The 13,635-nt window shown below is 35.8% G+C and overlaps 1 protein-coding gene across 10 annotated transcripts in view; it reads left to right on the top strand.

The window, feature by feature from the left end:
• The window catches only part of ITPR2 (inositol 1,4,5-trisphosphate receptor type 2), a 424,574-nt gene that overhangs the window by 298,860 nt on the left and 112,079 nt on the right, over positions 1-13,635 (top strand). For 9 of the 10 annotated variants that reach the window (XM_036459157.2, XM_045587855.1, XM_045587860.1 and 6 more), the window contains 2 exons: positions 1,462-1,557; positions 3,831-3,953. In XM_036459157.2, coding sequence (XP_036315050.1) covers positions 1,462-1,557; positions 3,831-3,953 — 219 coding nt within the window. The remainder of the gene's footprint in view (positions 1-1,461; positions 1,558-3,830; positions 3,954-13,635) is intronic. The other variant, XM_045587857.1, reaches the window with a different exon arrangement.

The raw sequence follows: 13,635 nt of genomic DNA, 5'->3' as shown, positions 1-13,635 counted from the left end.
ACTGCTATTGTTGCTAAGGTTTTATAGCTTTGAATTCTAGGGGTCATTGCAAATCACTCCAAGGATTTCAACTATCCTTAAATCTTGAAACCTTATTTTTAAGTATATTATTTGTACTGATGGGATGTTACATTATAAAAACGGGTTTTAGGATTGATATAAATATACAAAAATTTTAAATGAAACAGAAAAATTAAGGCCTCTCCTACAAAATGCTAAAATCTTTTCAGGATGGGTCCATGACATTGATATTGTTATCATCATCATCATTGATAGTCATTTAAAGATAGTCTTTAGATTTTACTTCTGAAAGAAAAGAAAAAATAGAATTTGATATTAAAAACTGCTCAGTAAAATAAATTTCAACAACTTTCACAAAAACTCTGTAGAGATGTCTGCATACCAAACAACCGATTCAATTTAAGTTTTCATCCTGTAAGATGTTAATTTTGAGTTGTTGAGAACCACCTTAAGCCATTTGACTCTACTTCTTTTGTGCTTCCATCAAAGATTATATGTGGAAATTGAGATGTTTTGAACATTACAAAAACACTGTAGAAATATCTCTCCAGTAGCTTTTATCATCGTGCAATTTGCCACAATTCTAGGGCAGCACTATTGAAAGCAATGTAAAGAAACCTCTTTCTAAATGTTGAGAATATTGTGTTTTATGGGTCAAGACTTTCTGTAACTCTGTGGAACCGGTTTTAGATTATAAATCAGTTGTATCAGAAACATTTTTTATATCTATTGGTAAAAGTGTTTGAGATAACATATTTATAAACCAAATTAGAAAACCTCAAAGACAACATAAACTGTTTTCATTCTTTATTAAACAAAGATAGAAAATATTATTCTTCTATAACCCAGGTGGTAAACATGTTGCTTATATACTGACATACTGTGGGACTAGATATCTGTAAATTTATATTGTATCTCTAACTCATGAATTTCCAATTTTATAGATTAAATTTCAGTAATTATTTTTTAAATTTAAAATTTTGATTTGATAACATGTATTAATGTTTCCTATTAAAATCAATTTGCTAAATTCTTTAAATTATATACCATTTATCTGAAATATGTCATTGATACTGGTTCACCTTACTGTCTTGTTAAATGTCATCATAGAAATGCCCATTAGGAAATAGTGAAAGAATACATGATAATATTTGAATGCATTATATATAAAGTCAGTCTTGTTTTTAAAACACCTTTTCACCAATATTTAAAATATCCTTTGTTACTATCTCTCATGATTTATTATTTTTATTTTGTGTTGACAATAAAGTAAAACATCCTATTTAAAAATGCTAATAAGCCAAACCAAATTAGCAATTTAAAATTCCGTTTGGTTTAAAAAAAAAAATGGCCTTGGTAATCTCAATTAACAAAGGCAGGGGATCATTAATCCATGAAATCGATTTTTTTCTTGTGCATTAACCTGGTCTGTTTCTCTAGAACAACGCCTCCAAGCTTTTGCTGGCCATTATGGAAAGCAGACATGACAGCGAGAATGCAGAAAGAATTCTTTTTAACATGAGACCCAGGGAACTGGTAAGGAAACTTTTGAAACCCATGTTAATATGTATCACTAAAAGGGATAAGTTTGTAGTATGCATGTCAAGAAAAAGTCTAGTGACTTTTACTGCTCAACCAAGGCATTACGACACCTTACAAATATCTCAGAAGGCCTCAGGAGGGCAAAGGCCAGTGTGATTTGGGTCCCTATCATTTCAATGGTTTATCCACTCTTAGCACTAAACTATCTGCAAAGTCTTTTGACAGGAAAAAGTAAAGTTTGCTTTAGTTTCTGTATTGGAATATATGAGGATGCTATGTGAGACAAATGTTTGTACCACTCAAAAATTATATTTTACCTCTTTCTGAACAATGCAATAAAATCAATATCTTTTGTACTTGTTTTTATCAGTGAAATATTACATAATGCTTGTTTTAGAGAAAATTGAAGATCTGATGGGAATTCCACAGAAATCATTAGAGGGTCTTCCTATTGTACAAGTTATATTTTCCTCCTCATGTGTGACATGGAAATCATGGAGTAATATCACCAAACCTTAAAAGCATTGGGTTTCAAAAGCATTAACAACATCCTTAAACCTTATAGCTTGATGCTCCAATGACTAAATCCTAGTCTTATGAGAACTATTGTTAGTGCTATGAGAAAATTCTATGGAAAGCAATCTTTTGCTTTCTTTTTAATAGTAAGGAAGGAGCCCTGGCTGGGTAGCTCAGTTGGTTAGAGCATCATCCCATAATGCCAAAGTTATAGGTTAGATCTCTAGTCAGGGCATATACAAGAATCAACCAATGAATGCACAGAAAAGTGGAAAAACAAACCAATGTTTCTCTCTCAAATCAATAAAATAAAATAAAAAAATAGGAATGGAGTCAAGGATGGAAGATAAAAATAAGATGCATTTTGATTTACCGTATGTATAATGAGAGCCTCGCATCTGCAAGGCATTGGGCTATGAAGAGTAAGAAGAATTTTCTTTGGTTTGTATATTGGAATATGTTGGGAAGATATGTAAAAAATGTTTATTATCCCTCAAACATTACATATTTTCTGAACAATAAAAATTGATAGTGTATTTATGGTTGAAAGGGACAGTGGGTTATATATTTATTCAAAAACAGCACTGTACAATTGCCTGTTGAAAATACTGCTTTCTCTGCCCACAATACATTTATCTCATCATCCACTTCCTCCTTATGACCCACTCTCAACCTCTTGACATTTATCTCATCATCCACTTCCTCCTTATGACCCACTCTCAACCTCTTGACTCAGTTAGTGCCCATGCCCTATGCTTAATTACTAGTACCTCAAACTTAAGTCTTGCTGTAGGATTGTTGTGTTCTTCACTTTTAAAAAAATATGCAATTTTTTAAATTGATTTTAGAGAGAGAGAAAAGAAGAGGGAGAGAAACCTTGATATGAGAGGTATCTATCAGCTGCCTCCTGCACGCCCTCTAGTGGAGATAGAGCCTGTAACCCCATCACATGCCCTGACTGGGACTATAACCTGTGACCTTTTTTATTTTTATTTTTTATATATATATATATTTTATTGATTTTTTTACAGAGAGGAAGAAAGAGGGATTGAGAGTTAGAAACATCGATGAGAGAGAGTCATCGATCAGCTGCCTCTTGCACACCCCCCACAGGGGATGTGCCCGCAACTAAGGGACATGCCCTTGACCGGAATCGAAACCAGGACCTTTCAGTCTGCAGGCCGACGCTCTATCCACTGAGCCAAACCGGTTCTGGCTAACCTGTGACCTTTTAATGCATGGCATGACACTCAACCAACTGAGCCTCGATGGCCAGGGCACCCTCTAGATCAGCAGTCACTAACCAGACCACCTATGTTCTGTGAGGTCTGAAAGGTTGGCAGCCTCTGCTCTCCATGGTGTTCATCACTTGAGGGCACATACTCTATTGAATCCACCATTGGGTCCTCAGAGCAGAGGACGATGTCCACACCATGGATCTCTGTGACCTAGAAGGCACTTAATAAATAACGGCTAGATATCACAGTTCCAGAGTCTCCTAATCCATCGGAACTTACGGCACTGTCATCATTCAAAACTCAAAGCAAAATTCTCCAAGGAAAACAAGAAATAAATATTGTAGGGAAATACTTCTGTGCTAATTTAACTAAAGCCATTTTCATTTAGAGCTCTTTGATACTTTTCAAGTCCTGGGAAGCATTCTAGCTTTTAATTGCACCTCATGGACAATGTAAAATTCATGTTGTTTGTGGCATTCCAAGCCTTGCTGGTCCCCTTTGTTTCTTTGATAGGTGGATGTGATGAAGAATGCCTATAACCAAGGATTGGAATGCGATCATGGAGATGATGAGGGTGGAGATGATGGTGTTTCCCCAAAAGATGTTGGACACAATATTTATATTCTGGCCCATCAGGTAAAATATTTCTATCTTCACATGACTTTTGTGTATGGTGTAAATTGTCTCTACATAATTAATTTCTAGCTTCATATACTGTGGTCAGAAAAGATGATGGATATAATTTCAGTCCTCTTAAATTTATTAAGATATGTTTTGTGGCCTAACATGTGATCTATCTGGGAAAATGTTCAATGTGCGTTTGAGAAGAATGTGTATTCTTTGTATGCAATGTTCTATAAATATTTGTTAGTCTATCTGGTTTCATTTAAGGCCAGTATTTCTTTATTGATTTTTTCTGTCCAGATTATCTGTTCATAAATGTAAGTGGGGTAATTAAAAGTATCTCACTGTTATTGTATTGCTGCCTGTTTTCCCCTTTAGGTCTATTAATATCTGCTTTATATATCTAGGTGCTCTTATATCGGTTACCTAAATATTTACAAATGTCAAATCTTCTTGTTTTTTTAGTTTTTAAATTTTTATTGCATTCATTAGGATGACATCCTATATAATAAAAGGATAATATGCAAATTGACCAAATGGCAGAACCACCAGTCACTATGACATGCACTGACCACCAGGGGACATATACTCATTGCAGGAGCTGTCCCCTGGTGGTCAGTGTGCTTCCACAGGGGGAGCACCGCTCAGCCAGAAGCCAGGCAGTGCTGCTGTAAAGACTTAAGCAGGCAGGTGGACATCCCCTGAGGAGTCCCAGACTGGGAGAGGGTGTAGCTGGGCTGAGGGACCCCTCTCCCCCCAGTACACAAAGTTGTATACCAGGCCTCTAGTTGGTTAATAAAATTATATGAGTTTCAGGTATACAGTTCTATAATATATCATCTTTATATTGTGTTCACTACCCAAATAAAGTCTCCTCCCATCACTATTTATCCCCCCTTTACCCTCTTCTACATCCCCTTCCCCACACCCTTTTCCTCTGGTAATCACTATGCTGGTGTTGTCTGTGAAATTTTTTTTCTTTGCTTAATTCTTTCACTTTTTTCACCCATCTCGAAAGCCCCCTCCTCTCTGATAGCTGTCAGTCTATGTATCTATGAGTCTGCCTCTATTTCTTTTGTTAGTTCATTTTATTCAATAGATTCCACATATAAGTTAAATCAATGGTACTTGTATTTCTCTGATGGGTAATGTGATTCCTTCAATTCTGTTTTTCTTTCTCAAGATTGTTATAGTTATTTGGGGTCTTTTGTGCTTCCATATACATTTTTGGAATATTTGTTCTGGTTCTATTAAATATACCACTGGTATCTTAATAGGAATTGCATTAAATCTATAGATTGCTTTGGGTTGTATGGACATTTTAATTATGTTAATTCTTTCTATCCGTGAATATAGTATATGCTTCCACTTATTTGTATCTTTATCAGTTTCTTTCTTCAGTGTCTTATAATTCTCCAAGTACAGAACTTTTACATCCTAAGCTACATTTATTTATAGGTATTTTTTATGCAATTTTAAATGGGATTGCTTTCTTAGTTTTCTGATAGTTCAGTATTGGTATATAATATTGTAACTGATTCCTGGATACTTATTTTGAATCTTGTTATTTTACTCAATTCATTTATCATTTAGCAGTCTAGAAAATCTTTAGGGTTCTCCATATATATTATCATATTATCTGCAAACAAAGTTTTATTCTTTTCCAATTTGGTGCCTTTTATTTATTTTTCTTGTCTGATTGCTGTGGCTAGGACTCTAATACTATGTTGAATAAGAGTGGTGAGAGCAAACTCATATCTTCTTGTTGGATTAACCACTTATCATTATGTAATGCTCTTCTTTATCTCTTATTAAACTCTTGTTTTTAAAATCTATTTTGTCTGATATAAATGAAGCTACTCCAGCTTTCTTTTGGTCTCCATTTGCATGGAATATCTTTTAGCATGCTTTCATTTTCAATCTATGTATGTTCTTACATGTCAAGTCTTGTTTGAAGTATATAGATGATCTTTTTGTTAGTTTGTTTGTTTTATCCATTCAGTTACTCTATATCTTTGGTTAGGGAATATAGTCCATTTCTATTTAAAGTAATTATTGATAGGTTTGTGCATTTTTTGTTTTATCAATTATTTTCTGCATGCTTTTGTAGTTCCTCTCTGTTCCTTTCTTCTCTTGCTCTCTTCCTTTGTGCTTTGATTATTTTCTTTTGTGGTATGCCTATTTTTTCCTCATTATTTGTCTATTAACTATAATTTTTTGTTTTGTTGTTATTATGAGGCTTATATAAACAACTTATGTTTATAAGAATCTATTTTAAGTTGATAACAACTTCAGTTTGATCTCATTGTAAAACTCAACATTTACTCCACACATTTTATGTTTTTGATGTCACATTTTATATCTTATTATTACCTGGTATATCCCTTAACTGGTTATTGTAATCATAGTTATTTTTACTGATTTTGTTTTTTAACATTTATAATAGCTTTGTAAAAGTTAATTTTTCTACCTTTGCTATATATTTACATTTACAGTAAAATTCTAAAAGATGTTGCTATTGATTGTAATACAGTTGGATCATTGAAAAGATTTTTAGGTCTCTCATAGTATGTCTATGTCTATGTCTATGTCTTTATCATCTATATCTATATTTATATCTATGTGTATATGATAGGAAAAAAAGAAAAGGGCAGATAGGTTATAGCTGGAAGAACCAAAAAGTATTTTAGGTATTGAGGAACTAAAAGCTAAGATGAAGGACAAGTTGAAGGAAATAGAACACAGAGATTTAGAATGTGGAAAGGGTATAGTTTTAGAGAGAAAGAGAAACCAGGTGACAGGAATTGAGTCAAGCTAGAAAAGTAATGATTAGAGATTAAATGTGAGTAGAAAGAATAAAATCACATGCTGAGAATTAAAATGATATTGGCTAATGTAACAAATAGAGAAATGTGATGACACAGCATATGTGTGAGAGCAAGGAATTACTTCAGAAGCTGTAGCATTGTGGAAGGGAATCAGCAACGCAGAGGAGGATAGGGTGAGAAGTATAATAGAAAGTTGGGGAATATAGCCACTCATACTTTCTTGACTGAAAGCTGGATTTGCTCTGTCTGGAGAGTTTATTCCCTCTGTATGACTGAGCAACATCATTAACAGGACCCGATCATGGAGCTTTCAAGTGGGAAATGAACAACCAGACAAGTGAAGTCACCACTGGAAGCAGCAGAGTGATAGATATTTGAGCCACATTATACTGTCCATACAGACGATGCTTAAAAATGCAATCTAATATTACTAGTATAATGTGAGTAACCATAAAAATGCCAAGGTTTAGCCTTGGCTTGTTAGTAGTTAGAGCACCCATCAGGCTGTGGACCAATAGGTCACAGGTTCTATTCCCAGTCAAGGACATGTACTTTGGTCGCAGGTTCAATCCCCAGCCCAGGTTGGGGCATAAGTGGAGGCCACAAATCAATGTGTCTCTCTATTCTCTCTCCCTCTTTCCCTCTCTCTCTCTCTCTTTTTTCCCTCTCCCTCTCTCCCTTTCTCCCCCTCTCTCGCTCCCCCTCCCCTCCCTTACACTCTCTCTAAAAACCAATGGGGGGAAAATATCCTCACTCCTCAGGCAGGATTAAAAAAAAAGTCAAAATCAAGAAAGGACTTATGTGAGGTCAGTTCAGTTTTAAGCATTAAGCAGAGAATACAAATTTAACAACAGGTTAAGGTGGATATTGAGAAGAATGAAGAATGAAAATAATGAATGCATGAGCTAGTCATAAATCAAAAGGTAATGGTACAAAACATGAAAGAAGTTAAAAATAAAGACAGCATAAAAGGCAATGATTTTGATGGATTTGAGTTTACGAGAATGCTTGGAGATGACAGATTCTATTCAAGGATAATGGTGAAATTGTCCAAGGAATGGGAATTCAGAAGCAGTGAAAAAATAACAAGGGGTTAAAAAGAACATACTGAAATGAAGAGATGTGAAAATGGCTTGAATGAATATGTAGAAGTTTATTAATTTTTCAAAACTAAAATGTTAGAAAAGCAGTAGTTTGTAGAGCCCTGGTGGTACAATATAGAAATACATGAAGAAAGACAGACTTCAGGAAGAAAATGTCAGACTGGTTAAGGAGAAGGAAATGCTGAATTGCTGAAGCCTTTAAACCTTGTGATTAAATTGTAGGAGTGTAAATATTAAATAAGAGTTTATATGGGTTCTTTCTAGAAATTCAATGAGGGAATAGGCAAAAACTAAGTAGTTAGCGTAATAAATGTGAGAGGTCAGTCAGAAGGCTGATGGACCTTGGGCTCTAGCAAGGGCTAAAAGCTATGCACCAGTTGTTATGGTTGAAGGCAATCTCCTAATCTGATAATCTTGTACTGTTTACCCAACCTTACCTTCGATATGTCTGTTTGGTTTGCTAAAGAGCAAATGTATATCTAGTTTAAAAAAAAGCTATGGGTACAGACATTCAGAGAGCCATTCTACTAGAGAAGGGCCTCTGCCTGGTTCCCCCAATAATTTCTAAATTTATATTTCTTATATAGTATATCCATTTATGCTTGGCCCCTTCTCTAGATTCTGAATCCTTGCTGCAAAAGGTTGCGGCAGGTAGGAATGGCAAAATATATGAAACAATGTACATAACAGACATCTTCTTATTTTTTTAGAGTGACACAGAGAATTATTACCTTGCCAGGTATTATCAATAAATACGTTTTCATGAACAATTCAGCTTTCACCCATAAAGAGAGCACATGGTGCTCTTTTGATCTTCCCACCATGACTTCTTTGGCCCTCTCTACGCTAGGATATATTTGGTTTCTTGGGAGGCCAAACACGGTTGCTGAGTTCCTTATGAACCTATTCTCCAAATAGCTACCACACCAAGGCACAAACACAAAAAAATAGTGATTGTAAGCTTTGCTGCCAGAGGGAGCCATGTATCTGTGCTCCAAGGGTTTGGTTGAGTCCAGGTTTCAAGGCTTTCTTTCATTCTGACTATGGGATCATTCGGCTGCTGCATGCTGATGACTATGCAGATTGGTTTCCACCTTTGCACTGTTCAGTAATTCCAAACCCAAGGTTCAACTTCCTCCTTGTTTTACTATTATCAACTTTTGTACAGACAGTTTATTTTGGTGCCCTCAGACTTTCAATTTTTGTTGTTATTCTTTTTATGGCAGTGAGGTAGTTCTGCTTTTCCTACCGTGACAACCTTTTTGGTCATTCTTGTGGTTGGTGTTACAAGAAACAAATAATGCTTCTTGTAAGTGGCTAGTCTGATCTACATAAAACTATAAATACTTTAAAAAGGGAATTTCTTAAGCTCTGATACCATGGGGTCGTGCAGAGAATTTCCTTAAAAATTAAGATATGCGTCCTTTTGGGTTTTCTGTCATCCACATGCTCTCCTCATACCCCTCTAGGCTTGGTTTTTTGTTTGTTTGTTTTACGTTCTGCTTTCTTCCTGTTCTTTTTCCTCTTTATTCCCGTGTTTCTATACAATAGTCACTGCCCACAGTCTACCAGGCGTCTTCAAACTACGGCCCGCGGGCCACATGCAGCCCGCAGAGGAGTCTGATCCGGCCCGCCAGGTTTTTTGGGCAGTGAGCGCAGCCGAGGTATTACAGTAGGAATTAGTAGTTCATATAGTCCGGCCCTCCAGCTCTCTGAGGGACCGTGATCTGGCCCCCACTTTAAAAAGTTTGAGAACCCCTGGACTCTAGACAATTGTTCAGTATTTTGGATATGTTTAACATATATTAGGCCATATTGTTTCGCTAGTCCCATGGACCAATTTTTGTTCTTCTGTTTGAGACCTTTTATTTTCTCCCTAGGCTTTATTGAGATATAATTGACATATAATAACAATGAGTAAGTTTAAGGTATATGATGCATTGAGTTTGTACATTTATTTATTGTTAAATGACTACCAACATAGCATTAGCTCACAACTCCATCTAGTTACATAGGTGAGAACTTATAAGATCTACTCTCTTGGCAACATTTCAATTGTATGGTACATTATTATTAGCCACAATCACTAGGCTACACACACATCCCCAGAATTTGTTAATCTTTTAACTGGAAGTTTGTACCCTTTGGCCGATCCTCTACCCCCAACCCCTGATAATCATTCTAATTTCTCTGATTTTGACATTTTTAGATTTCACATAAAAGTGATATTATGCAGTATTTGTCTTTCTCTGTCTGATTTATTTCACTTAGCATAATGCTCTCAAGGTTCCTCCAAGTTGTTGGAAACAGCAATATTTCTTTATTCAGCTATAAAGCTGAATAAGATTCCACTGTGTGTGTAAACACACACACACACACACACACACACACACACACACAATGGGGTAAAGGCAGGTTTACAGTTGTGAGTACACTAAACATAGAGTTAATAAAGCTATTGTAATAATCATAACCTACATGTATGCATATATGTATGTGTGTGTATGTATGAATTTATTTATTTATTTATTTATTTATTTATTTTTGGCCATTCATCCATTGATGGATAGTTAAGTTGTTTAATATCTTATATCTTGGGTATTGAGAATAATACTGCTATGTCTATGTAATATCCTCTGTTTTAATACTTACTAGAATAAGAAGTATATGGATAAATATATACTTTACAGGAAGAGAAGGAGTATTAGATAGCAAGCCACTAGAAAGCAAAAATAACTCCTGAGCTCAAAAAGCAAGAAAGAATGTATCACTTTAAATTGGCTGTATGAAATTTTTTTTAAAATACCGGCTTTATAATTTTTCATGATCATTTCCCCATCTCACTAAATGGTGTTGAAATTGTAATTTTAATGTCTGCATAATTGCTCATTGTTTGAATGTACCATAATTTATTGAGCCACTCCTTATTGTTAGACATTTAAGTTTCTAATGTTTTTGATATTGTAAATTATGCCGTGATTAGTAGCCTCATACATTAACCTTTGCCTGACATGCTGATTCTTTCTCTAGATTGAATTCCAATAAGTTTAATTACTAGGTTGCAGGTAGTAACTATTTTATGGTTATCGATGCATATTATAAAATTGTTTCTCACAGTGTGTGATTATAAAATTGTTTTTACAGAATCTTATTGGATTCTAAAATTAAGATCATTTAAAAATATTTTCTAAGCTAATAGTGTTTAGACCATAATAACCTCTCAATAAATGTGTGTTAAATAAATTAATGAATTGTAGATTAAATGGGATTTAATATTAAGTCATATATTTGGGATTATTAATAAAATGTATATTTTTAAATATGTTATTTGCTCATTTTTATCTCTCTTTTGAATTACTTAAAACTGTGTTTATCCATACTGTTAGGGTTTATTTTTTTCCCAGTGAATTTTAATTAAGGTCAATAACCCTTAGTTATAATTGTATCACCTACTTCTCCATCATTTATTTTCTCTGTAAATATTTTAACAATAGTTTTCTTTCATAACCTTGAGATCTGTTAAACATTCACCTAAATTTTATTCTAATGTATAATGAATTCAGGTTTTGTAATTAATTATATAATTTTTCATGTTATCTTGCAGAGATGCTAACTCATCTCTAAAGATATAGCCCAAGACTTAGCAACAACCATCTATCGATATTTGGACAGGGTTTGTAGGAGTTGCGTGGATGTGATGTAGAGCATGGGTCACAGAGAGACCTTTAGTAGAAGAGATCGGGGTTAAAATAAAACCATCTTCAGGGCCAGACAGGGCTTATGAATGAGCAATGTGGGGGCAGGTGTGGGTGGGGCATCTGGTGATAATCTTCCAAAGCAGGCCACCATGGCTTACCTCTGCTGACTTTTTAAAAAATATATATATATTGTTCAGATTATTACAGGTGTTCCTCTCCCCCCACCTTAGCTCCCCTCCATCTGATTTCCAACCCCACCCCATGCCTTTACCCCTGCCACTGTCTTCATCCATAGGTATAGGATTTTTGTCCAATCTCTTCCTGTACCCCTCAAACCCCTTTCCCCCTGTGAATTGTTAGTCCAATCCCTTTCTATGTCCCTGATTCTATTATATTCACCAGTCCATTTTGTTCTTCAGATTTTTTTATTCTCTTGATTTTTAGATTAGCTTGTTGGTAGGTATATATTTGATGCCTTTTTGTTGTTCATAATTTTTTTACCTTTACCTTTTTCTTCTTTTTCCTCTTCTTAAAGAATACCCTTTAACATTTCATGTAATCCTGGTTTGATGCTGATGAACTCCTTTAACTTTTTCTTGTCTGTGAAACTCTTTATTTGACCTTCAATTCTGAATGATAGCTTTGCTGGGTAGAGTAATCTTGGTTGTAGATCCTTGTTCATCATTTTGAATATTTCTTGCCACTCCCTTCTGGCCTGCATAGTTTCTGTTGAGAAATCAGCTGACAGTCGTATGGGTACTCCCTTGTAGGTAACTAGTTGTTTTTCTCTTGCTGCTTGTAAGATTTCCTCTTTGTCTTTTGCTCTTGGCGTTTCAATTATGATGTGTCTTGATGTGGTCCTCTTTGGATTTCTCCTGTTTGGGGTCCTGTGCACTTCCTGAACTTGTCTATTTCTTTTCACCAGGTCTATTTCTTTCACCAGGTAGAGAAAGTTTTCACACCAGGTAGAGAAAGTTTTCTGTCATTATTTCTTCCATTAAGCCTTCAATATTCTGCTCTCTTCTTCTGGCACCCCAAAAATCCGGATGTTGGTACCCTTTAAGACGTCCCGGAGATTCCTTACACTATCCTCACACTTTTGGATTCTTCTTTCTTTTTGCCTTTCTGGTTGGGTGATTTTTGCTTTCTTATATTCCAGATCTTTGGTTTGATTCTTGGGGCATGTTGATCTATAGTTGAATTTCTGTATATTCTGTATTTCAAACTTTGTATGCTTAATTTCTGGATGGTCCTTTTCCATTTTTTGGTATTCTCATTAAGGTCCTCACCAAGCTTCTTGGAGGTCTCATCAAGTTTCTCAAAGGTTTTTAGAAGATTCTTGAGTAATCTTATAAATGTGATTTTGAACTGTGTGTCGTCCAGTAGTTTACTCTCCTCCATTTCTCCCATTCATGTCATGCTTCTGTATTTCCTCATTTTGGCTGCCTCCCTGTGTTGATGGAGTGGCTTTGTGTGGTCAGTGACCTATAGGGGTCAGTAGCTGGGCTTCCCCAATCACCTGAGGTGGTCGCTTTTGCTATATCCCTTTGTGGGGTTGGTGCAAAGTCTTGGTGTAATTAAGCCTTGATTGCTGTTGGTACACTGGGAGGATTTGACCTCCAGGCCAATTGTCTGTGAGGACCTGCTGTGTCTATAAAGGAAGAACTGCTGCACTGGAGACACGACTTGTTTCAGTGGGGCTTTGGTGCTTACTGAGACCGTCTCCCAAATGTGTCACTTATGGGTGTGAGGGATTGAAACTGAGCACTAGAACTCTGGTTTCTGGGTCTCAATGAGGTGCAGTTCAGCTACTGTCTGAGGCCAGTACTGTCGCAGAAGTTACAGCGTGAACCACAGTCCTGTCCTCCTTGGATCTATTTGCCCCAGGTTGCAATTTTGCTAAACTGCAACAGAGAGAGCCATTCATATGCAAAGTCCGCTGCTTAGAGCTTTGTTGTATTGTGAGGGGCGGAGTCTAAGGGCAGAGTCTCAGGACATCAGTAGGCTGGCATGTGGCCAACCGTGATGGTTGCTGTCTGCCACCTCTCTGATGGTGTCCCCGCAT

Source organism: Pipistrellus kuhlii, unplaced genomic scaffold, assembly GCF_014108245.1.
Source record: "Pipistrellus kuhlii isolate mPipKuh1 unplaced genomic scaffold, mPipKuh1.p scaffold_m20_p_3, whole genome shotgun sequence".
Lineage (NCBI taxonomy): Eukaryota > Metazoa > Chordata > Mammalia > Chiroptera > Vespertilionidae > Pipistrellus > Pipistrellus kuhlii.
Note: the sequence above shows the minus strand (reverse complement) of the source record. Positions and strands in the feature narration are given on the sequence as shown.